Source organism: Delphinapterus leucas, chromosome 17 (genome assembly GCF_059928025.1).
Source record: "Delphinapterus leucas isolate spDelLeu-1000000601 "Yukka" chromosome 17, BTC_Dleu_Yukka2, whole genome shotgun sequence".
Taxonomy (NCBI): Eukaryota; Metazoa; Chordata; class Mammalia; order Artiodactyla; family Monodontidae; genus Delphinapterus; species Delphinapterus leucas.
The window spans coordinates 36,920,992-36,941,933 of NC_143145.1; the positions used below are offsets into that span (position 1 = coordinate 36,920,992).

The 20,942-nt window shown below is 42.3% G+C and overlaps 1 protein-coding gene across 3 annotated transcripts in view; it reads left to right on the forward strand.

The window, feature by feature from the left end:
• The window catches only part of SNX31 (sorting nexin 31), a 71,726-nt gene that overhangs the window by 31,614 nt on the left and 19,170 nt on the right, over window positions 1-20,942 (forward strand). For all 3 annotated transcript variants that reach the window (XR_016388367.1, XM_089898854.1, XM_022584681.2), the window contains exons 8-11: window positions 2,711-2,780; window positions 10,916-11,008; window positions 15,080-15,283; window positions 20,185-20,298. Coding sequence is in view for 2 of the 3 variants with exons in the window: in XM_089898854.1 (XP_089754980.1) it covers window positions 2,711-2,780; window positions 10,916-11,008; window positions 15,080-15,283; window positions 20,185-20,298 (481 nt within the window). In the remaining variant the exon portion in view is untranslated. The remainder of the gene's footprint in view (window positions 1-2,710; window positions 2,781-10,915; window positions 11,009-15,079; window positions 15,284-20,184; window positions 20,299-20,942) is intronic.

A 20,942-nucleotide genomic window follows, 5' to 3' on the forward strand; every position in this document is an offset into this window, starting at 1 on the left:
CAAGGATTGAACCTACCCCCCCTCGGCGGTGAAAATGCAGAGTCTAAACACTGGACCCCCACGGAATTCCCTCATAGTGAATTTGAACTCTACGTATTTGGTTTATATTCCTAAAGGATTCCAACAATACATGCTTATTTACTAGAGCCAGACATATTTTCCTCGGTTAATAGGACACAATCTAGGAAAAAAATCTGCAGTATTTTTGCAGAAAATACTTTTATTTCTCGCAGAAACAAAGGGTCCTCTGAAGAACAAACAAAATAACAATGGGGGAATGGGGGAATGAATCTGTAATTCCCAATGTTTATTACTGTGGCCGTATTGGATTGCTTCTTTGGCTCACTCTTGCCCAGACCAGTTAATCTGTAATCTGAACACAGAAGTTTTTAAAGAAAGGCATTTTGACATCGAGGAATAGTAGATATCTTGACCTTGTGATGCCTTGCTAGAGCTCCAGGCTGTGGCTTTGAATTTTGGAAGAAGATTCCCAGCAAGGCTAGAAGTTCATATACTGCTATTCAAAAGTATTCTGAGAAACGGTCAAAACCTGTGGCATGGAGCCCTGAGAAGGGGAAGAGCATGCAGTTCTGTCTGAGAGTTTAGAGAATATTCTTCTGGAAGCTGCCCATAATAACAGGTGGCTAAGCATAGTTGTTCCTGAGATCTGAGTATGTGAACCGCAGGGTTTAGCTGAACTTTAGTCAAGATACTCAAGCTCTCTAAGCCTCAGTTTCTTTATCTGTAAAATGGGAAATAATAATAATAGGGTCTATCTCATAGGATTATAGTGAGAGTTAAATGAAGTAATCCTATATGCTCAACGAATTTTGGTCATGTTTATTATTGTTATATTGATGATAATAGTAACCACCACCACCCCCCCGCCAAATCCCTGGGGCTTAGACTGTTTTGTCCATGGGCTCTCCAGAGAACTTGAGATCAAAGAAGAGATGAGGATTCTGTCCCTCACCTCGAAGCTTGAATCGGAAATTGGGCTTTGCCTATGTCTTCGTTAGATAGATAACTTGTGGATCATAAGTGCAAGACAAAATGTCTACCCCATCACCAGCCTGTATCTCAGATCCGCGCAGATTGCCTTTGCTCCTGGGGACTGGGAGGAAAGGAGGTCCCACTTCAGCTGTTAGAGCTGGGGATGAGGTCACTGGAAGGGGAGAGCCTGGAGAAGGGGTCGCGCAGGTGCCTGGCCCTCTGTCCAGAGTGAGGTCTTATTGGGTTGGAGCAGGGAGGCTCGCATGACTAACACTAGCTGTGGGATTCCCAGCTGGAGAGGCCTTGCAGTGAGACCTAGTCAAGTTTTAGGGATTTTTCTCTGTCTGTGAATTCCCTGGTGCATCTCTCCAAAGATGCTATAGTTCCTTCCAGACCAGAGGGTACCTGCCCTCGCCTCGCAGGGCCGCAGTCTGGGGTGGGTCTGGGAGTTCTCCAACCCTGGTGCAACAGTTGCTATTCTCTGCCACACAGGGCACCTGGGAAGAAGGGGTGAAATAGCTAAGTGGAATACAGGGAGGAATACTTCGCTTCTCCTCCCCAGCCCCTAGAATGAAGCTGATCTTCAAGTGACATTTTCATCCTTTTCCTGGTCTGTGTCAATCCCACTGTCTCCGCCCCCTCCACTGCTGAGTGCCCTGATTCTGCTCACCTGTGCCTTCAGACTGGTGATAGAGCAGCCCCGGCACACCCTCTCTTGGTGGTTTCTGTCGGTTCTTAGCATGCCACTGGGCTCACACAGTACTTGTAACTTCACTTCATGCTGACGACTCTAGAGCTGTTAGACAGACATGAGGCCCTGCTATTTGCAAGTCCCTGGCCAAGGGGCAAGTCTGAATAGGACCCAGCACTGATCTAAGGGGTCTTCACACCTGGTGTCAAGATCAGCTTGATCAGAGCAGCAATCAGGATAAACTCAGCGTGCTGAGGAAGCACGGGGCGGGGGGCGGGGTTTGCTAACACAGACTTGAGGAGGAGGGACCAGAGGAGGGCACATGAGGAAGAAGCTTGTGGGAGAGGCGGTAAGTCCGGGAAGGAGGCTGCTGAGGTGGGTGGTCTTCGGGGTGGAGGGAGAGAAGAGAAAACAAAGTTGGAATGTAGAGTGTGGGGGAGGGGAGAGAGGCCAGAGATGGAACTGGAAATGACATTGGGGTCTTGGGAGCAACCAGGATAAATGCTCTAGCTCCTGGGACTATGAGAGTCTGAAAAGTTACTTGGGAAATACCACTCCAGTTAGAATGTGGAGTGTGGGACTGAGGGAACACAACCATGGCAGAAAGTCTGGTGAGGAGGTCACTGCCTGAGATGACGTGGCCTGGGTACCGGGCAGTGATATAGATGTGGGTACAGGGCAGATCGTTATGCCAGGAATTGCGGGTGGGGAGAGGGCGTGAAGACTTGGTGGCCAAGAGGGGAGCTGGGTGTGAACAGTGATGTGCACCATTCCCTTCAAGCTTTTTTTTTTTTTTTTTTGCATTTCTATTCTCAGAGCCCACCAGGTAAGCTTACAATATGAGGACAATAGGAAACAGAAGAGATGGGAGGACAGTTGAAGACTAGGCAAGTAGAGGGTTGTGGCTCTGCTAGAAGAGGGGGCCTTGGTTTAAGGCGTCGAGGACCACCACTTCAGAGAGCATGTACTCCCAGGTGTGCCCATTAGCCGTGTCATGAATTAACTGAACTCTCCTGAATCATGCAGGTACCTGGACCCATCCCTCGACTCCAGGCTGATGGACTGCAGAGCAGCTGTAGATTTGATCTACATGCAGGTGAGGCGAACCAAGAGCTATCAGAACACCAGATACTATAGGACTTTTGAGTTTGAAACCACTACAGAACACGTGTGGCAGTTCAGAATTCTACCTCCATACCTAGAAGAGGCAAATTCATATAAACAGAAAGTGGAATAGAGGTTACACGGGGCTGGGAGAAGGGGAGGCGTTATTGTTTAATGGGCATAGAATTTTTGCTAGGGATGATAAAAATGTTTTAGGTATAGACAGTGGTGATGGTTACACAGCATTGTCAGTGTTTTTAGTGCCACTGAATTGTATACCTATAGATGGTTAGAATGATAAATGTTATGTATATTTTAACCGCAGTAACTGAATAAATGGAATATAAATAGATAAATATTCTTAAAGAAGTAGATTTTAGAGGGAAAAGAATTCTACCCCATTCTAACAATCTCTCCGAATGGCAGCTGATACCCCATCACCTAGGCTAATTTACATGAGAAGGGAAAGGATATCCCCGCTAATTTAAAGTCACGCATGGTCCCTAAATCTCACTTTAGCATAATCTTCTTTTTCCCTAAACCAACGAGTAGCGTACCCGCCCCCGGGGGCCAGCCTCATGGGCAAGTGGCCTGTGGGGCTGCACTGCCCCTGCCCTCCGTGCTCAGACGGCCCCAGGCTTGTTGAATGCTCTGCTGTCACATCTTGAAATTCTTAATTTTTTAACAAGGGACCCTGCATTTTCATTTCGTACTATGCCCTGCAAATTATGTAGTCGGTCCTGCCTTACCCCTGCCCCTCAGTCTCCAGAAAAGTTAATTTAGAGTTTGGCCTCCTTTCCTTGCCCGACTTAATGTGGTGAAGGCTCTGCTCAGCCGTGGTCAGCAGAGGCTGCCTCTGTGATGCTCCACTGGTTACCCCCATCTCAGCTCCTGCCTGCTTCCCCAGCTCCCCGCCACTCTTCACCCTCATGAGGCAGCATCTTCGGAGGCCTGATTCTTTCCCAGGCCTGGCTTGCCAGTTGTGGGAGGGAGGTTTGGAAACTTCTTTTAAGGTGTTTCATGAGGTTATCCCTCAGTTTGTTCTCAAGCAGCAGAATGGTGGGTCGAACTCGTGGCCTGTTCAAACCCTCCCACAGTTTTCTATTCCCTTAGACTAAACCCCACATCCTGACGTACTTGCTTTATCTTCTCCTTAGCATTTCCACCATTTCACTATATATAACATTTTTGTTTACTGTCTCTGTCCCTACTAGAATGATTTCTCCATGAAATTGGGAATTTGTTTTGTTCACTGTTGTATCTCCAGAAACTAGAACTATTCCCAGCATGACCTTAGCATTAAGCCTCCTGGCGGGCCCCTCATAACTGTTTTAAATGCATTGTTTCATTTAAGCTTCATAATAATTCTGTCAGGCAGTTGGTACCATCTGCATTTTTAAGAAAAAGAAAAAATAACGTTTGCTGACAAAGAATTGAGTAGGCTTAGACGTGGAGGATTTAGAAAAGGGATTTAACACATTTGCAGGTGGCTTTTATGTAGTGCGGTTCTAAGCTGCTGTAGTCTGTGGCTTTTCATAAACTAAGGAGGTAAAATTGAAGAGAGGGGGGAAGTGTCGGGTCAGACATTACTTTTAATGAGCTTTGAAGGGGAGAAGGAAACATTGATAGAACCTCTTGCAGTACTTTGGTTGTAGCAAAAAAGTGAAAGGGTGGATTTTGATGCTTTGGTTTATGAAAGGGCATAGAAGAGGAAAAGCACATACTTCCTTAGGTGACTTCTGGTTTTGTTTTAAGCAATTACATTGCTTTAATTGGATTATTTTAAGCAAGTCTTTATTTTGGAGTCATTTGTTACGCAGCAATAGCTAACTGATACATAGCTGTTCATACTGTTTTCCCTTTAGTTGGATTAGGTGTGTTGTTGACATATGTGTTGAGTCTAATTGTCATTTAAACTTACTTCATAGAGTATGATTCTGCATGGAATGGGAGTTATTGCTTACACAGAGAGGCAAAGAGTGGGTGGCAGCGCTCCCTTTTATACTGGAAAAGCAAATGTTCATTCTTTGAAGAAATGACCGCAGTTCCATGTTTCACATTTTCTCGCAAAGCAACAACGAGGTGCTTTATGTTCCCAGAAAGAGGAAGCTGCTCCGTTTTATACTAAGATTAAGCAAAAGGACTGCCTAGCACAGGCTGAGCAGTGCTGCTGAAGGTGAGAGAATTTGCCACATGCCTCAGAAGAAATGAAAGCAATTACCAGCCGGGAGAGACTGGCATGAGCAGTTCATGCACTGCACAGGACTGCCACATGGCACTGTGTTATAATTCAATTGGCAGTGTTTTTTCTTAGTGTCACACAAGACCATCGTATTGTAAAATCAATGGAATCATCCATTTGACAAAATAGAGCATCATTTGTGTATATATCTCCCCTACTAGACCACCAACTCCACACAGGGACCTTGGCTTTTTTAGCACAGGGCAGAGAACCTGGGTGTATGACTGAACAGACACAACAGACCCCAGCAGCCAGAATGTCACAGGACTCACAACCTTAATACACATTTCTCTTAGGTGATTTTTTAAGAGACCAAGACCATCTAGTAAATGATTTCCATGAAACTCTTCTAAATTCTAAGAAGGCAAATCAAAATATCACTTATTAAATAGTTAATGCTTACTATGGTATTTTTTATGGCTAGGATACAGTTTTGAGCTCGTTTCATATCCCACTTTGATCCACGTATAACCATGTTCAGTGTACTGACACCCGTTACATGAGCTGGAACATAATTTACCATTTTAAATGTTTACTGAGGCTCTGCGCCGCTGTATTCTTGCTGTTATGATACATTATTAGTGTCTGGTTTATTTGCCAGCACATCCTTCATTGAGAATGCATCACCTAATTCTAATATTGTTTCTGTGGCATGGTTTCCAGGGATACGGAGTAGTGAGAATTAGGAACTGCTAGCATCGTAATACGATATTTACCTGTCTTCATTAAGGAGTTGTAAACCAGAGAGATATCGATGGTGTCTCCTCCTCTTATAGCTGGGGGAAAGATGGCTTCATGGAAAGCACACTGAATTGTAGTTTCAAAAACGCATTCTATCACTTGCTCTGTCACTGGCTCTCTCTCTCTGGGTGACCTTGGTACGGTCACTTCATCCTTCTAGAACTGGAACTACAATTTCTCCCTGGGAAGCGATGAGGCTGAACTATTAATAGTCTCTAAGTAAGTTTTCTTCCAGCTTTAACAGACTGACATTCAAACCTTAGCTCTTTGCCTGGCAAAATCTTCAAAAACCTGTAGTTGATGTCATAATAACCTGTGCCATTATCGTTCCTTGAGTTCGAGCGGAGCCACTGAGAAATGGAAAGGGGGCCCCAGGCCAGCAGGAGGGAGGGAACCACAGTGCTGCCTCCTGTGGGAAGCCTTACTTGCCTTCCCCCTCCCCGCCCCCATGGTATTTTGTTCTGCCCTCCATTATGGTGCCTGCACCTGGTATTGTGAATACTGGTTCACATAGTTATCTCCCTAGCTAGACTCTGAATGGCCAAGGGTGCTTAGGATATGTGAGTGAGAAGCAATCATCCTTTTAAAAAGTTAATGGAGGGCTTCCCTGGTGGCGCAGTGGTTGGGAGTCCGCCTGCCGATGCAGGGGACGCGGGTTTGTGCCCCAGTCCGGGAGGATCCCACGTGCTGCGGAACAGCTGGGCCCGTGAGCCATGGCTGCTGGGCCTGCGCGTCCGGAGCCTGTGCTCCGCAGCGGAAGAGGCCACAGCAGTGAGAAGCCCATGCACCGCAAAAAAAAAAAAAATAAAAAGTTGACGGAAAAAGTTCTGAGGAGTTCTGATAAATAACAGTACCATCATAATTAACCATTAAGGAATACACTCAATTTTTTTTTAAGCAAGCATGTCCAGTGATGTCCCACAAGCCAAGTGGGCTCCCGCAAGGTGTTTCCTTCCTCCTTCTTTATAAAAAAAATTTTTTTAAATTAATTTATTTATTTTTGGCTGTGCTGCGTCTTCGTTTCCGTGCAAGGGCTTTCTCTAGTTGTGGCGAGCGGGGACCACTCTTCATCGTGGTGCGTGGGCCTCTCACTGTCGTGGCCTCTCTTGTTGCAGAGCACAGGCTCCAGATGCGCAGGCTCAGAAGTTGTGGCTCACGGGCCCAGTTACTCCACAGCATGTGGGATCCTCCCAGACCAGGGCTCAAACCCGTGTCCCCTGCATTGGCAGGCAGATTCTCAACCACTGCGCCACCAGGGAAGCCCCTCTTTTTAAAAATTTGAGTGACATTAAGCAAAATGGAAGATTGCGTATAGAAGTATACGTTTCTGGATTTTCTAAAAAATACTGAAGGCTCAGTCAATTCTGGGCCTACATTCAGCAGGGCCGCCACTGGCCCATTTACAATTTGTGCACATTAGAAAAAGGTGCCCCTTCCCCCAGGCAGGCCCAGCCCTGCATCAGGACCCATGGTACGATATGGGGAGTGTGGGCTGACCACTAGCCTCCCAATACCCCCATGGCTCTGTGCCCTTGTATGGGCCCAATCTGCTCCCACATCCCTGGCCTTGCTCTGCTCAGCCTCGAACACCCGGAGCCAAGTGGCTGATGCCTTGTTTAAAAAGGCCTGCACTCTCCATTTCTCACTACAAAAGCCTCTGCAGAGGGCACTAGCGTATGTGTGATTGAAGCTCATGAAAACCTTGACTTACGTGATTTCATGCAATTTTAAAAATTAGGTTCCGCGTGAGTCTCCATCAGCCAGTCTTCGAGGAACCATATAACTGAATAGAGACATTTATCTAAACTTGACTCTCTCATTGCCTGGAGTGAGGTACTGTATATAATACATTTGAGTGATGACTTCTGAAGTCATAATCAGGGGCAAAGGTTTTCAAATGTATAAAACAAAAACATTATGTTACCTCTCCTGTAGGACATGTAAATCTCTGTGTTTGAGACTCCCAGATCTTCTAATGATGAATGATGTATCTTTGGTTAGTACTTACATACTAACCGCCATGATTGCTGTTTGCCTTGTAATTTTAGCCATGTTTCTCTTTGACATCGTTGCCCTGTTCTAACAGTCCTTACAGGGCTCTAAGACCAAGTAGAATTCTGGCAAGAAAAAGGTGTTTTCTTCTTCAAACCCATGCTGATTCCATTCTGGTGTGGTATCTAGGTTCAGTTTTGAGAATAGTTGGCAACGAGGAGAAAGCCTTGGGGTGTGTAGCTGCCTACATGGTCAGAATTCAGTGTCTTGGGCAATAGGAGGAGGGATTAGTGGAGTGGTCAGATCTGGGTTTTAATCCAACCCTTGCCACTTACTTACTGGGTTGTCTTGGAAGTCATAACCTCTCTGGACCTTGATTTTACCCATTTGTAAAATGGGGGTAAATGTTCCTAACGCACAGAGCAGTTTGGAAAAAATCAATGAGAAAACTTATGTAAAACAGGTTCTCAACAAACAGTAGTTATTCTTCTTCTCCTCTCTAAATCCATCTCCTTTCCTCCAACCTAAAGAACAACGTCGAAAATTTATTCAGCTTTTCTTTCCCCTCTTGGAGATAAGGCACAACCTGTCCTTCAGTGATACGAGGGACATAACACATAGACTTACATTCAGACTAAGATATAAATAAATGCTGATAATTGGCAAAGAATCGTTGGCAGTTTTGCTGTATGTAAGACACTGGACAAGATACACTGAGGTAAAGGACTCAGGCTCTTTCCTTGAGGTGTTAACAGCCTGAGGACCACTGGAAAACTCTCAAAGCGTGATGGCAGCGTAGCACAGGCAAAGTGTACGCAGCCGATGAGATGCAAAGCTGATCTCAGAGCCTGCCCTGGGGCCAGGCGGGATAAAGGGGTAAGGGAGGCTGGATGCCAGGAAAGGAAGGGAAGAGCACAGAAGAAATTGCTGAGGGCTTAAGTTGTCTTCAGGTGGTTTCTCTCTTTAAGACCAGTGTTGTTCTGCTTAAATCATCAGTGCAGATTAGAAAACAGAACTGAGCAGCCCATCAGGGAGCTGAAGTTTGGGAAAACTAGCTGGTGGCCGTTACCCAAAGCTGAGCAAAAAGGGCCTAACAGTATATTCATTTTTAATTGTTTTTCAATTATAAGATTGTTTTCATCTTATAAAAATATGCAAATATGGAAGAGCTCAAAAACAAAAGTAAACATCATCCCAAATCTTAAATCGATCATACGTATAAACTCAACTTTTTTGATGTGTTTATTTCATACACTACATTTCGCTCATATGTACATCCATTTTCTTGACTCCTAAGTGTGGATACAAGGTCTTTTGGCTCTTGTTTTATATATATTTTTTGTTTTATAAAAATCAGGATCTGGGCTTCCCTGGTGGCGCAGTGGTTGAGAGTCCGCCTGCTGATGCGGGGGACACGGGTTCGTGCCCCGGTCCGGGAGGATCCCACATGCCGTGGAGCGGCTGAGCCCGTGAGCCATGGCTGCTGAACCTGCGCATCCAGAGCCTGTGCTCCGCAACGGGAGAGGCCACAACAGTGGGAGGCCTCCGTACCGAAAAAAAAAATCACGATCTACTACTATGCCCTTATTTTGTAACTTGACATTTTTTCATGTATCAGTGCATCACAGACTTTCCTCATGTTGTTAAATATTCTATATAGTTTTAAATGATAGCATAAGCTATTATTTGGTTGTACCTAAACTCAATCACCTATTTTTGGGCATTTCATAATAGTACCTATTTCATAGGGTGGCTGTAAGGGTTGACATTTTTCTTTATGCAGGGGGGGCGGGGAGGAGCGCTAAAATAATAGAAATTTATTCTCTCACAGTTCCATAGGCCAGAAGTCTGAAATCAAGGTGCTGGCAGGACCATGCTCCCTCTCAGGGTGCTGAAGAAGTTTCTGTTCCTTGCCTCTTCCATCTTCTGGTGGCTCTGAGCATTCCTTGGCTGGAATACTACTCAGCCATGAAAAAGATGAAATCCTGGCATTTGTGACAACATGGATGGACATGTTGTATTTCACTCAGTATTTTGCTGAGTGAAATAAGTCAGATGGAGAAAGACAAATGCCATATGATTTCACTGAAATATAAATGAAATAATCTATAAATAATATGATAAAATAAACGAACAAACCAAACCAAACAGAAACACATGCATAGATACCGAGAACAAATTAGTAGTTACCAGAGGGGGAGGGGGTGGGATTGACTTTTGTTTTAGAGCAATTAGAACATTGCCTAACACGTAGTAAGCACTATACATGTGTTTGCCACTATTAATAGTTGGAAAATTTTCAGTATTACAAACAATAGTAGATAGCCTTATCAGTACATTTTCCCCACGTCTATGTTTGTCATGCCTATAGGTGGTTTTAGATTTATACGCCAAGTCACCTCCATAAAATTTTACCAGTTTAAATTGCATCAGATCTATATGAAACTTCCTGTTTCTCCAAACCCTTGCCAACTCTGAATGTTATATATATTTTTTGTCTTTGCCAATTTGAGAGGCAAACAGATTCTTTGACTACTAGTGAGGTTCAATCTATATTTGTCATTTGGAATTCCTTTTTATTAATTGCTGATACATATCCTTTGTCCATTTTCCTATTAGGGATGTTTACATTTTTACTGTTGGTTTACATAAATAAGATCAACTCTTTGCCACATGTGATGTAGTCATTTCTCTTGGTTTGCCATTTGCTTCTTAGTTTTGTTCTTGGTGGTTTTAGATACAGAAGTTTTTATATTTTTATGTAATTATACATTCATTTATATGACATTTTATCTTTGTATCTTAGAAAGGTATTTCCTAGCACAAGATCAGATAAAAATACCTTTTATTTTCTTCTGGTTCTTTTATGGTTTTTACATTCGAATCTTTAACCTATCTGTGTTTATTGGATTGGGTGGTGTGGGGAAAGAGCTAATTTTATTTTCTTTCCTAAGTGCTACCACTTGTCCCCAAACCATTGAGAAATTGCTTCCCATATCCAACTAATTTAAAAAGTAACCTTTATAACAGGCTAAATCCTTATATGTGTCCACTTGGGTCTGTTTTTATAGCCTTTTATACACGAGTATGTTTTTGTCAGATTAATTTATTTCTGTTAATTTTGCTAATTTTATAACTTATATTGTTTTAAGGCAATACAGGACATTGAAAAAGAATGGGCCAAACCCACAGAGGTGCAGAGGCAGAAATTAGAGGCTCTCCAGAAAGAAGGCAACCAAACTAAGGTGAATGAAATATTGCACCAAGAGAAATCTCTTGGAAGGGAGTTAAAGAAACAGACTGGAATTGAGCTGTTTCTGTAATTTATAAACCCATGAAGCACTAAAAATGGGGCCTTTTTAAAAATGAGAATACCGGGCTTCCCTGGTGGCGCAGTGGTTGAGAGTCCGCCTGCCGATGCAGGGGACACGGGTTCATGCCCCGGTCCGGGAAGATCCCACATGCCGTGGAGTGGCTGGGCCCGTGAGCCATGGCTGCTGAGCCTGCACGTCCGGAGCCTGTGCTCCGCAATGGGAGAGGCCACAACAGTGAGAGGCCCGCGTACTGAAAAAAAAAAAAAAAAAAAAAAAAATGAGAATACCTTCATTGATTTTTCTTTTCATAAAATTAATAAAGTCTTATTGTTTAAAGATTCTAAAAAATACAGACAATATATTGTGAGTCCTTTGCCAGGTTCATTAATATAGACCTTTAATATCATTTTTAATGACACAGAGTATTCCGTTTTATAGTTATGTTATCATTTAGCCAACCAATTTCCTATTATCGGAAGTCAGGTTGTTTCCAGGATTTGCTGCTATAAATCACGTTGGCAGCGAACGCCATGAGGCCCAGGGCTGAGTCTAATTTATACATACTCTGTGTGTTCCCAACACCTGGTACGGTTCCTGGCTGAAAGTCCCTGAACACAGCAGCCAACATCCTCTGTCTTTGAATACATGTTCTATTATTCTTTAGGATATATTTCTAAATGTCCATTTAAAAAACTTCCATAAATATGGTACTAACTCACATTCCCCCAAGCAGTATATACAAGTCCGACAAGTCATATTTTAACAGAAGAATTGGCCTTTGCTTCATTGTGTTGTCTTTTTTTTTTTATCCTTTATACTTAACCAGTGTTCACCACCAAAGCACTGATTTTGAAGAAAATGCCAACAAATTTAGAGGACTCATTTATACTTAGGTTGATATAGAAAGTAATTCTTCAAAGTCTACCATGAGAATTTTAATGATGAGCTGCAAAAAAAGAGAAAAAGCATATACTGCCATGATTTAGTATTTCCCCCCTTAGTATTCCACCGCAGCTTTGTCTGAGAAATTTTGAAGTTCAGTTCCTCTGTGGATTTGTAAATTTTTATAATTACGGCTTCTATTTTGATGGATAGCATATTGCTACTACTTTGGATACAGTTACCAATTCTAAGGACATTTCTGCTCTATAAACTTCTTAATTTAGTAAGAATGCCATTTTTAACCATGCTGCTTTGCTCTACCAAAATTTGTATTTGTATTTTTGCCACAAAACAAATTTTCTTTTCTTTAAAAATGTTTTATTTGTTTATTTGGCTGCGTTGGGTCTTCATTGCTGTGCGTGGGCTTTCTTCTAGTTGCGGTGATGGGGCTTGCTCTTCCTTGTGGTGCACAGGCTTCTCATTGCGGTGGCTTCTCTTGTTGCGGAGCACAGGCTCTGTGGCAGGCTTCAGTAGTTGTGGCTCGCGGGCTCTAGAGTGCAGGCTCAGTAGTTGCGGCACATGGGCTTAGTTGCTTCGTGGCATGTGGGATCTTCCCAGACCACGGTTCGAACCCGTGTCCCCTGCATTGGCAGGCAGATTCTTAACCACGGCGTCACCAGGGAAGCCCTAAATTTTATTTTCTATGTTGAATGTTTTACCTGATTTTATCATAATATTTTGATAGTGGTCTTTTAAAAACCTCACTTTGAGTGTATGAATTTAGTCCTCTAAATTTTCTTTGCATTTTGTTCAAAATCAATGCTTTAGTGGTTGGCCAAATATAAAGAATAAAAAAAGATAATACAATGAAGCAGAGGCCATTTCTTTTGTTAAAATATGTCTTGTTTGTCAGACTCGTCTATACTGCTTTGGGACAGGGTATGTGTGAGGTTTTTTTCATTTGAAAAAATATTGAACCATTATTCAAGTTAACAAATGATTTTCTCTTGAAGCATCTGAGAATACTGCTATAAAACCAGCATTATTTAAGTGTTTGTGAAGTTCTGCTAATGGAGTGAACACATTAACAACTATTGCTTAATTTTATGCACATGTACAAGAAAACTTGGAATTGAAAATGAGTGAAATTAATCTAAAGGAGCAGTCATTTGATCTAAACCAGAGAGAGGCTAACTATGGCCCATGGGCCACTGTTTGTGTAAATGAAGTCCACGGGCACACAGCCATGCTCATTCATGCATGTATCGTCAAAGGCTGCCTTTGTGCTAGAGTGGAGGAGGTTAGTAGCTGTGATAGAGATCATATGCCCCCACAACTGAAAATATTTACTACGTGGCTCTGCAGAAAAGTTTACCGGGGTTTCCCTGGTGGCACAGTGGTTAAGAATCCACCTGCCAATTCTGGGGACATGGGTTCAAGTCCTGGTCCGAGAAGATCCTGCATGCCGCCGAGCAGCTAAACCCTGTGCCACAACTACTGAGCCTGAGCTCTAGAGCCCGTGAGCCACAACTACTGAGCCCACGTGCCACAGCTACTGAAGCCTGGGCGCCTAGAGCCTATGCTCCACAATAAGAGAAGCCACTGCAATGAGAAGCCGGCACCACAATGAAGAGCAGCCCCCGCTCACCACAACTAGAGAAAGCCTGTGTGCAGCAATGAAGACCCCATGCAGCCAAAAATAAATAAATAAATAAACTTATTTAAAAAAAAAGTTTGCCAAACCCTGATCTAAATGAAAATACATAACCATACCTTCAGCAGTTACACATGTTAAATTATCTTTTTAAGCCATTTTTTTTTAGGCCACGCCATGCAGCATGCGGGATCTTAGTTCCCAGACCAGGGATCAAACCCATGCCCCCTGGACTGGGAGCACAGAGTCTTAACCACTGGACCGCCAGGGAAGTCCCTTTAAAGTACTTCTTAAAAGAACTAATTTTCAGGAATTCCGTGGCGGTCCAGTGGGTAGGACTCTATGCTTTCACTGCCGGGGCCCATGTTCAACCCCTGGTTGGGGAACTAAGATCCTGCAAGCTGTGTGCCACAGCCAAAAACAAAAACAGACTAATTTTCAAATAGATAATCCTTTTAGATTTCTGTCCTCTGGTTTTCACACAGTCAGTAATATCAGTGCACCTCCTTTGCATGGCAAATGCCAGCCAGCATTTTGAGCAAAGTACTTATTCATCAACAACTTTCTTGAGAAATGGAGCTTAACTTTTAATTAAACAAATACTTTCATCTCTTTTAGAGCATTGCAGCCAAGAGTTTATTACAAATTTTTAAGTGTTACCAAAGAATAAACTAAATTAAATTTATTTTAATTTAAATTAATTAAATTAAAGATTTATACCATATAATAAAAAAGAACTTCTGTAGTAAAAGCCATGAAACTATTCTAAATGCTCTGCGGCAAGATTGCTCAGCCCCGGTCCCCACCCACACAGGTAGGTAGCATCTACTTACAACCTGTCATTTCTGTTGTTGCCCACTGACCCAAAGGGAGGCCCGGCAGCTTAACGCATCTCCTAAGCTGAATGCATGGGCTTCAGCACAGTGAGCTGGTCCAACATGTGGCCGGGAGGGACAGTAGCCTGGGATCCTCTGCCACCTAGTAACAAGAGTCAGCTGTCCCTCACCGCATATGTCTCAGCAGGTTTCCCTTTATCAGAGAGCGCTCACGTAGTCCTTGAAAGGGAGGTGTAAGTTACCTTGCTTCAGGGAAAGATTGGGAGAGAGCCAGGTTGTCACTGGGTGGTCCTTCTGACTTAACCAGAAGGACTATTCATTCGATTTCCTTCTACTCTTCTTCCTTCTTCATTCACACATCGAATATTTTTATTTCCACTATGTCTGAGCACTGTAACAGGAGCAGGGAGACAGTGGTCAACGAGGCAGGACACACCATGAACGTGGGCAGCCTTTATTGTCAGCACAAGGGGCATTGTCTTCATTTGTATCGTCCAGAAGAAAAAGGTGCTTTCACTGTGACTCCATTCCATGTGTTGCATTAGAATGGTAGTAGCTTCTGACATGAGATTTTCATCTGCTTCAAGCAGTCTTTTGCTTCCTCCATCCCCCACCCCCACTTTGGAGCAGTTTTTGGAGCTATCCCAAGAGGTGTGGCACTATGGATACGTGCAGCTGGATCCCTGTACCTGTGACTACCCAGAACCCGGCTGTGGGACCGTTCTTTCTGTTGGCAATAATGAGGTCAGCTGCTGCATAACCCTGCCTGACAACCAGACCCAGGATGTCATTTTCCAGATGAACAGAGTGAAGTGCTGGCAGGTCACTTTCCTTGTGAGTATCTTGGCAGCTTGCCTTACCCACGATTTAAAGCCTCCACCCATGATTTTAAAATCCTAGTGTTCTCGGATGACAACAGTGGTGTTGGGGACACAGATTTGCCATTCGAATCAGTACCTTGAGTGGACTGGCATCTAAGCCACAGTAAACATCACCTAGTGGTAAAAACCTGTCTGTTATCTGGTACAAGTTCCCCACCCTTGCTGTAGAGACAACCATCTTCCCACCTTCCACCTTCAGGCTTCTTTACTGCTTGAAGGGTGTTTAAAGTAATAACAACGAGTAGCAATAACAGGTACCATTTATTGGGCACTCAATACGTTCTCAGTACCGACAAGATCTCTATGCTTGGAAACTAAGCGCTGCCCATCAGAGCTATTTTTAAGGATCCCTGGCATCATACCTACCTTGCCATCTCCTCCCAAGAGAAACCCTTCTGATCAGACTTATTGAGTGCCTACTTTGTACCAGGTGCTGTGCTGGGCAATGCCACATCTGCTATTTAATTAAGTTCTTATAACCCAGTGAGCTAAGAGGGATTATACCCTTTACACAGGAAATGGAGGTTAACTAGTAGAGGATGAATGCTACTAGAGCAACCATGATACCCAGTTGCTAAATCCATGAAACCCACAGGGATTTTTTAGCTGGCTTGGTACTAGGCCTGTCTGTGGCATTTGATACTGTCAACCACGTCTTCCTTTTCAAAACTTCCCCTGCTTCCTGCCCTAATTTTGTGGGCTGCCTCTCCCTCTGACTACTCCTGAAATGCTGGTGATTCCTGGCGTTCCATTTCTAGCATCTTTCCTCTACATATTCCCTGAAATCAATTACAGATGACTGGTTAAAAGTCCGGTATTTCCTACTGCATTCTTGACATCTTCACCAAGTGTTTCATAGACACCTCAAACTCAACCTTTCCCCAAACCAGACTCATCTTTTCCCTCTCATGCCCGTCCTAAGGTTCTTCCTCCTGTGTTCCCTATCTTAATAAAGGGAACCTCTACCACCACTCCTTAATTGCCAAACCAGCAATCTTGAAATAATCTCTGGCTTTTCTCTTACCTTACATGTTTTTTAAAAAAAAAAATTTATTGAAGTATAGTTGATTTACAATGATTCAGGTGTACAGCAAAGTGATACAGTTTCACATATATATATGTATATATTCTTTTTCAGATTCTATTCCATTATAGGTTATTATAAGATATTGAATATAGTTCCCTGTGCTATACAGTAGGTCCTTGTTGTTTATTTTACATATAGTAGTGTGTATCTGTTAATCCCAAATTCCTAATTTATCCTCCCCCCACCTTATATCAGCTGATATAGAGACCTATCTATTCTATGACCCTGCTTTCCCTCAAAACTCTCCCTTTCTCTCTGCCCTCACAGCTTGGTCTCAACATTTCCTGCCTGGATGAAATCCACAGCCTCCTAACCCTTCTTTCTGCGCCACTCTTTCCCTCTGGAGGTCAGAAAAAAATATATCATATGATTTCAGTCTTTTTAAACTATGGGAACTTGTTTTGCAGCCCAAAGTTTGGTCTATCGTGAAATGTCCAATGTGCCCTTGAAAAGAATGTAAATATATGCTACCACTATTGGGTAGATAGTCTATAAATGCCAGTTATGTCAAGCTGCCATTTATACATTTGTCCTTACACATTTCTCTCTACTTGTTCTGTCAGTTATTGTGAGGAGTGTTAAAATCTTCAACTATAATTGTAGATTTGTCCATTTCTTTGTGTTTTATCAGTTTCTTCCTTCTTTTCCTGCCTTCTTTTGACTGAGTGACTATTTTATGATTCTACTCATTTGCACCATTGGTTTTTTTTTTTAGCTATACCTTTTAAATTTATGGTGATTTAGAGATTTTTTTTTTTTTTTTGCGTTACGCGGGCCTCTCACCGTTGTGGCCTCTCCCGCTGTGGAGCACAGGCTCCGGACCCGCAGGCTCAGCGGCCATGGCTCATGGGCCTAGCCGCTCCGCGGCATGTGGGACCCTCCCGGACCGGGACACGAGCCCATGTCCCCTGCATCAGCAGGCAGACTCTCAACCACTGCGCCACCAGGGAAGCCCCTAGAGATTTTAATATATATCTTTAACTTATTACAGTCTACTTTCAAATATTACACTATTTCACAAAAAGGATAAAAACCTTACAACAGTGTCTATTTGTCCCTTCTGTCCTTTGTGGTATTTGTTGCTGTACTTTATTTCTACATATAAGCCTCATGCTATGTTATAATTATTTTTGCTTTAAACAGTTAATTATTTTTTAGGTAAACTTTTATTTTTGACGTAATTGTAGCTTCACATGCAGTTGAAAGAAATGGTACAGAGATCCTGCATACACTTGACCCACTTTTCTCCAATTATTACATCTTACAAAACTATAGTACGACATCCCCACCCAGGGTATTGACATTGATACAAGGAAGAGTCAAGACATTTCCATCATCACAGGGATCTCTCATGTTGGCTTTTTATAGCTGCATCCACTTTCTCCCACCCCCATCCCTCCTTAAACCCTTGCAACCACTAATCTATTTGACATTTTCATATTGTATCATTTCAAGAATATTATATAAAACTTTTGGAGGTAATGGATATACCTATCACTTGATTGTGGTGATGATTTCATGTATATATGCATATGTCCAAACTCTTCAAATTGTGGTGATGATTTCATGTATATATGCATATGTCCAAACTCTTCAAATTGTGTACATTAAATATGTGCAGGTTTTGCATATCAATTGTACCTCAACTGAAAAAACAAACACACATAAAACAAGGTTATGTATTGATCGGTTGATGAAAATGTTGTGACCAGGGGTTCACAGGAACCTAAACCTCTATTTCCCCTTGGGCCGTTTTTCAGTACCCACTAATTTAGTGCTTATGGTATCATTATAGAACACGACTACTGTGAATAATAAGAATTGACTGTGTTTTAGGAGGTAAAAATATAAATAAAAGCAAGGAATTGATTACCTTAAAAAATAAAATAATATTACATGAATATAATCAAACATTATGTAGCTTTTTGGGATTTCCTTTACTTAGCATAATTCTTTGGAAATTCATTCAGCTTGTTGTGTATTTCAGTAGTTTGTTTCTTTTTGTTGCTGAGCAGTATTCCATGGTAGTGAATGGCTAAAATTTGTTTAACCACTATCTGGTCGTTTCCAGTTTTTAGCTATTATGAACAATGCTTCTATAAATATTCATGTATAAGCTTTTGTCTGAGCACAGGTCTTCATTTTTCTAGGATAAATGCCCAGGAGTACAATTGCTGGGTCATGTGGAAGTTGCATATTTAATTTTTTAGGAAACTGCTAAACTGGTTTCAAGGGGGCTGTGCCAGTTTACATTCCCACCAGTGATGTATGAGCAATCCAGTCTCTCTGTATCCTCAGCAATTGGGTATTTTCACCATTTTTAATTTTATCCACCCTGATAAGTGTTTAATGGTATTTAATGATTTGATTTGATTTGCTTTTCTCTCATGGCTAATGATGTTGAACATCTTTTCATGTGCTTATTTGCCATCTGTATATCTTCTTAGGTGAAATGTCTTCATATCTTTCACCCATTTTCCGATTGGATTGTTTGTTTACTGTTGAGTTTTGAGAGTACTTAAATTTATTCTAGATACTAGTCCTTTGTTGGATATGCAGTTTGCAAATATTTTCTTTTACTTTGCAGTTTTTCATTTTCTTAATAGGGCCTTTTGCAGAGCAAAAGATTTTAATTTTGATGAAGTCTAATTCATCTGTTTTTTTATTGTGTTTCTGGTGTCAAGTCAGAAATCTCTGCCAAACCCTAAATCCTGAAGAATTTTTCCCCGGGTTTTTTTGTTGGTTTTTTTTTCCTAAAAGTTGTATAGTTATAGGTTATACATTTAAGTCCATGACCCATTTTGAGTTAATTTGCATATAGGGTGTGAAATTTAGAACATGGTTCCCTTTTTTTGCCTATGGAAGTCCAATTGCTCCAGCACCACTTGTTGAAAAGGCTATCTTTTCTCAATTGGACTGCTTTTGCACCTTTGTCAAAAATCAGTTATGCACATTTGTGTGGGTATATTTCTGGATTCTCTGCTCTGTTCCACTGATCTTTGTGTCTATCCCTCCACCAACAACACACCATCATTCTCTTCCTTTGTAACAGTTTTAGTGAGATATAATTCATAAAGCATGCAATACATGTGCCACCCTCCAGGAAGGCAGCATTTCCTGACAGTCCTACCTAGAGAGCCACAGCGAAGACGGAAAGTTTTCGCGAGGGAATTTGAAACTCCAGTACTAGAAGAGAAAGGGATAGATGCTGTATAGCAAAAACCACAGGGGCTTTCTCCAGGCTTTCAGGATCTGGCCCTACCCTGCTTCTCTAAGCCCCTTTTCTCACCACCCCGCATGCCTCGCAGTCTGTGCTTCAGCCACACTCCAGCGTGCCAGGTTCCCTCAGGCCTCAGTGCATTTGCACTTGTTTTTTCTTCTACCACGAACCACTTGTCACCATCACCCCCCTTCCCCCCAAAAGAACGTACAACAAACTTGGATAATTTCTACTTCTGCTCAAATAACACCGCCCCCCTCCCCTCACCCCACCCCCCACCCCCCCGCAGCCTCCGCCAGCCTTCCTTTACATCCTAGTCTGGATTAGGTGTCCATCCTATTTACTTCCATAGACCTGTATTCATTTCCCTTATAATATTGATACTTATTATATCACACTATGATGATTTGCTTTAATGGCTCCCAAATAGATTGAATTTATAGTTTCTTGAGAATAGGAATAGTCTCACTTGTTTTGATATTTTGCCCAGCACATAATAGCCACTTATATTCCTACTGAATATCAAATAATATCTTTTCCTTTGTAGGGGACTCTGCTGGATACAGATGGGCCCCAGCAAACTCTCAACCAGAACTTAGAGCTCAGGTTTCAGTACAGTGAGGAGAGTCACTGGCAGTGGTTTGTTATTTACACCAAACAGGTAAGTCCTTAGGGCAGAGCAGGAAAACCTTCTGTGCTAAAATGCTCTCTTGCACTCTGGGGTGGACAAAGCCCTAATCCAACTGGAGCAGAGTACTAGAGTATGCTACACATGCTCCTTTGAGCCTGTAATGTCATTTATTTTGTTTGGTTTCATTTTATTTTATTTTACTAGTCACCAAAGCTTTCATATCAGTTAGAAATGAATTTAGTTACCAAGTAACAGAAGACTCGACTGACAGTGACTTAGACCACGGGTCATTAAACTTTTTCTCAAAGAACCAGTTGGTAAATATTTTAGGTTTTGAGGTTCATACGGCCTCTGTTGCAACTACTCAACTCTATTGTAGCGCAGAAGCAGCCACAGACAGTACATGAATGAATGGGTGTTTCAATAAAACTTTATTTATAAATAGAGGTGGGGCGGCTAGATTTGTTTGCCAACCCATGGCTTAGACAATACAGATATTTGTCATCTCATTTAATAAGAATACTGGAGGCAAATGATTGACATCTCTATAATTCTTTTGGCATTTTCCAAGTAGATAAAAGCTATCCCTTTTATCTGGAAAGCAAAAGCCTTACCCCAGAAGCCCCCCAGTAGACTTTCCATTTTGTCTCATTGGCTGGAACTGCTGGGAATCA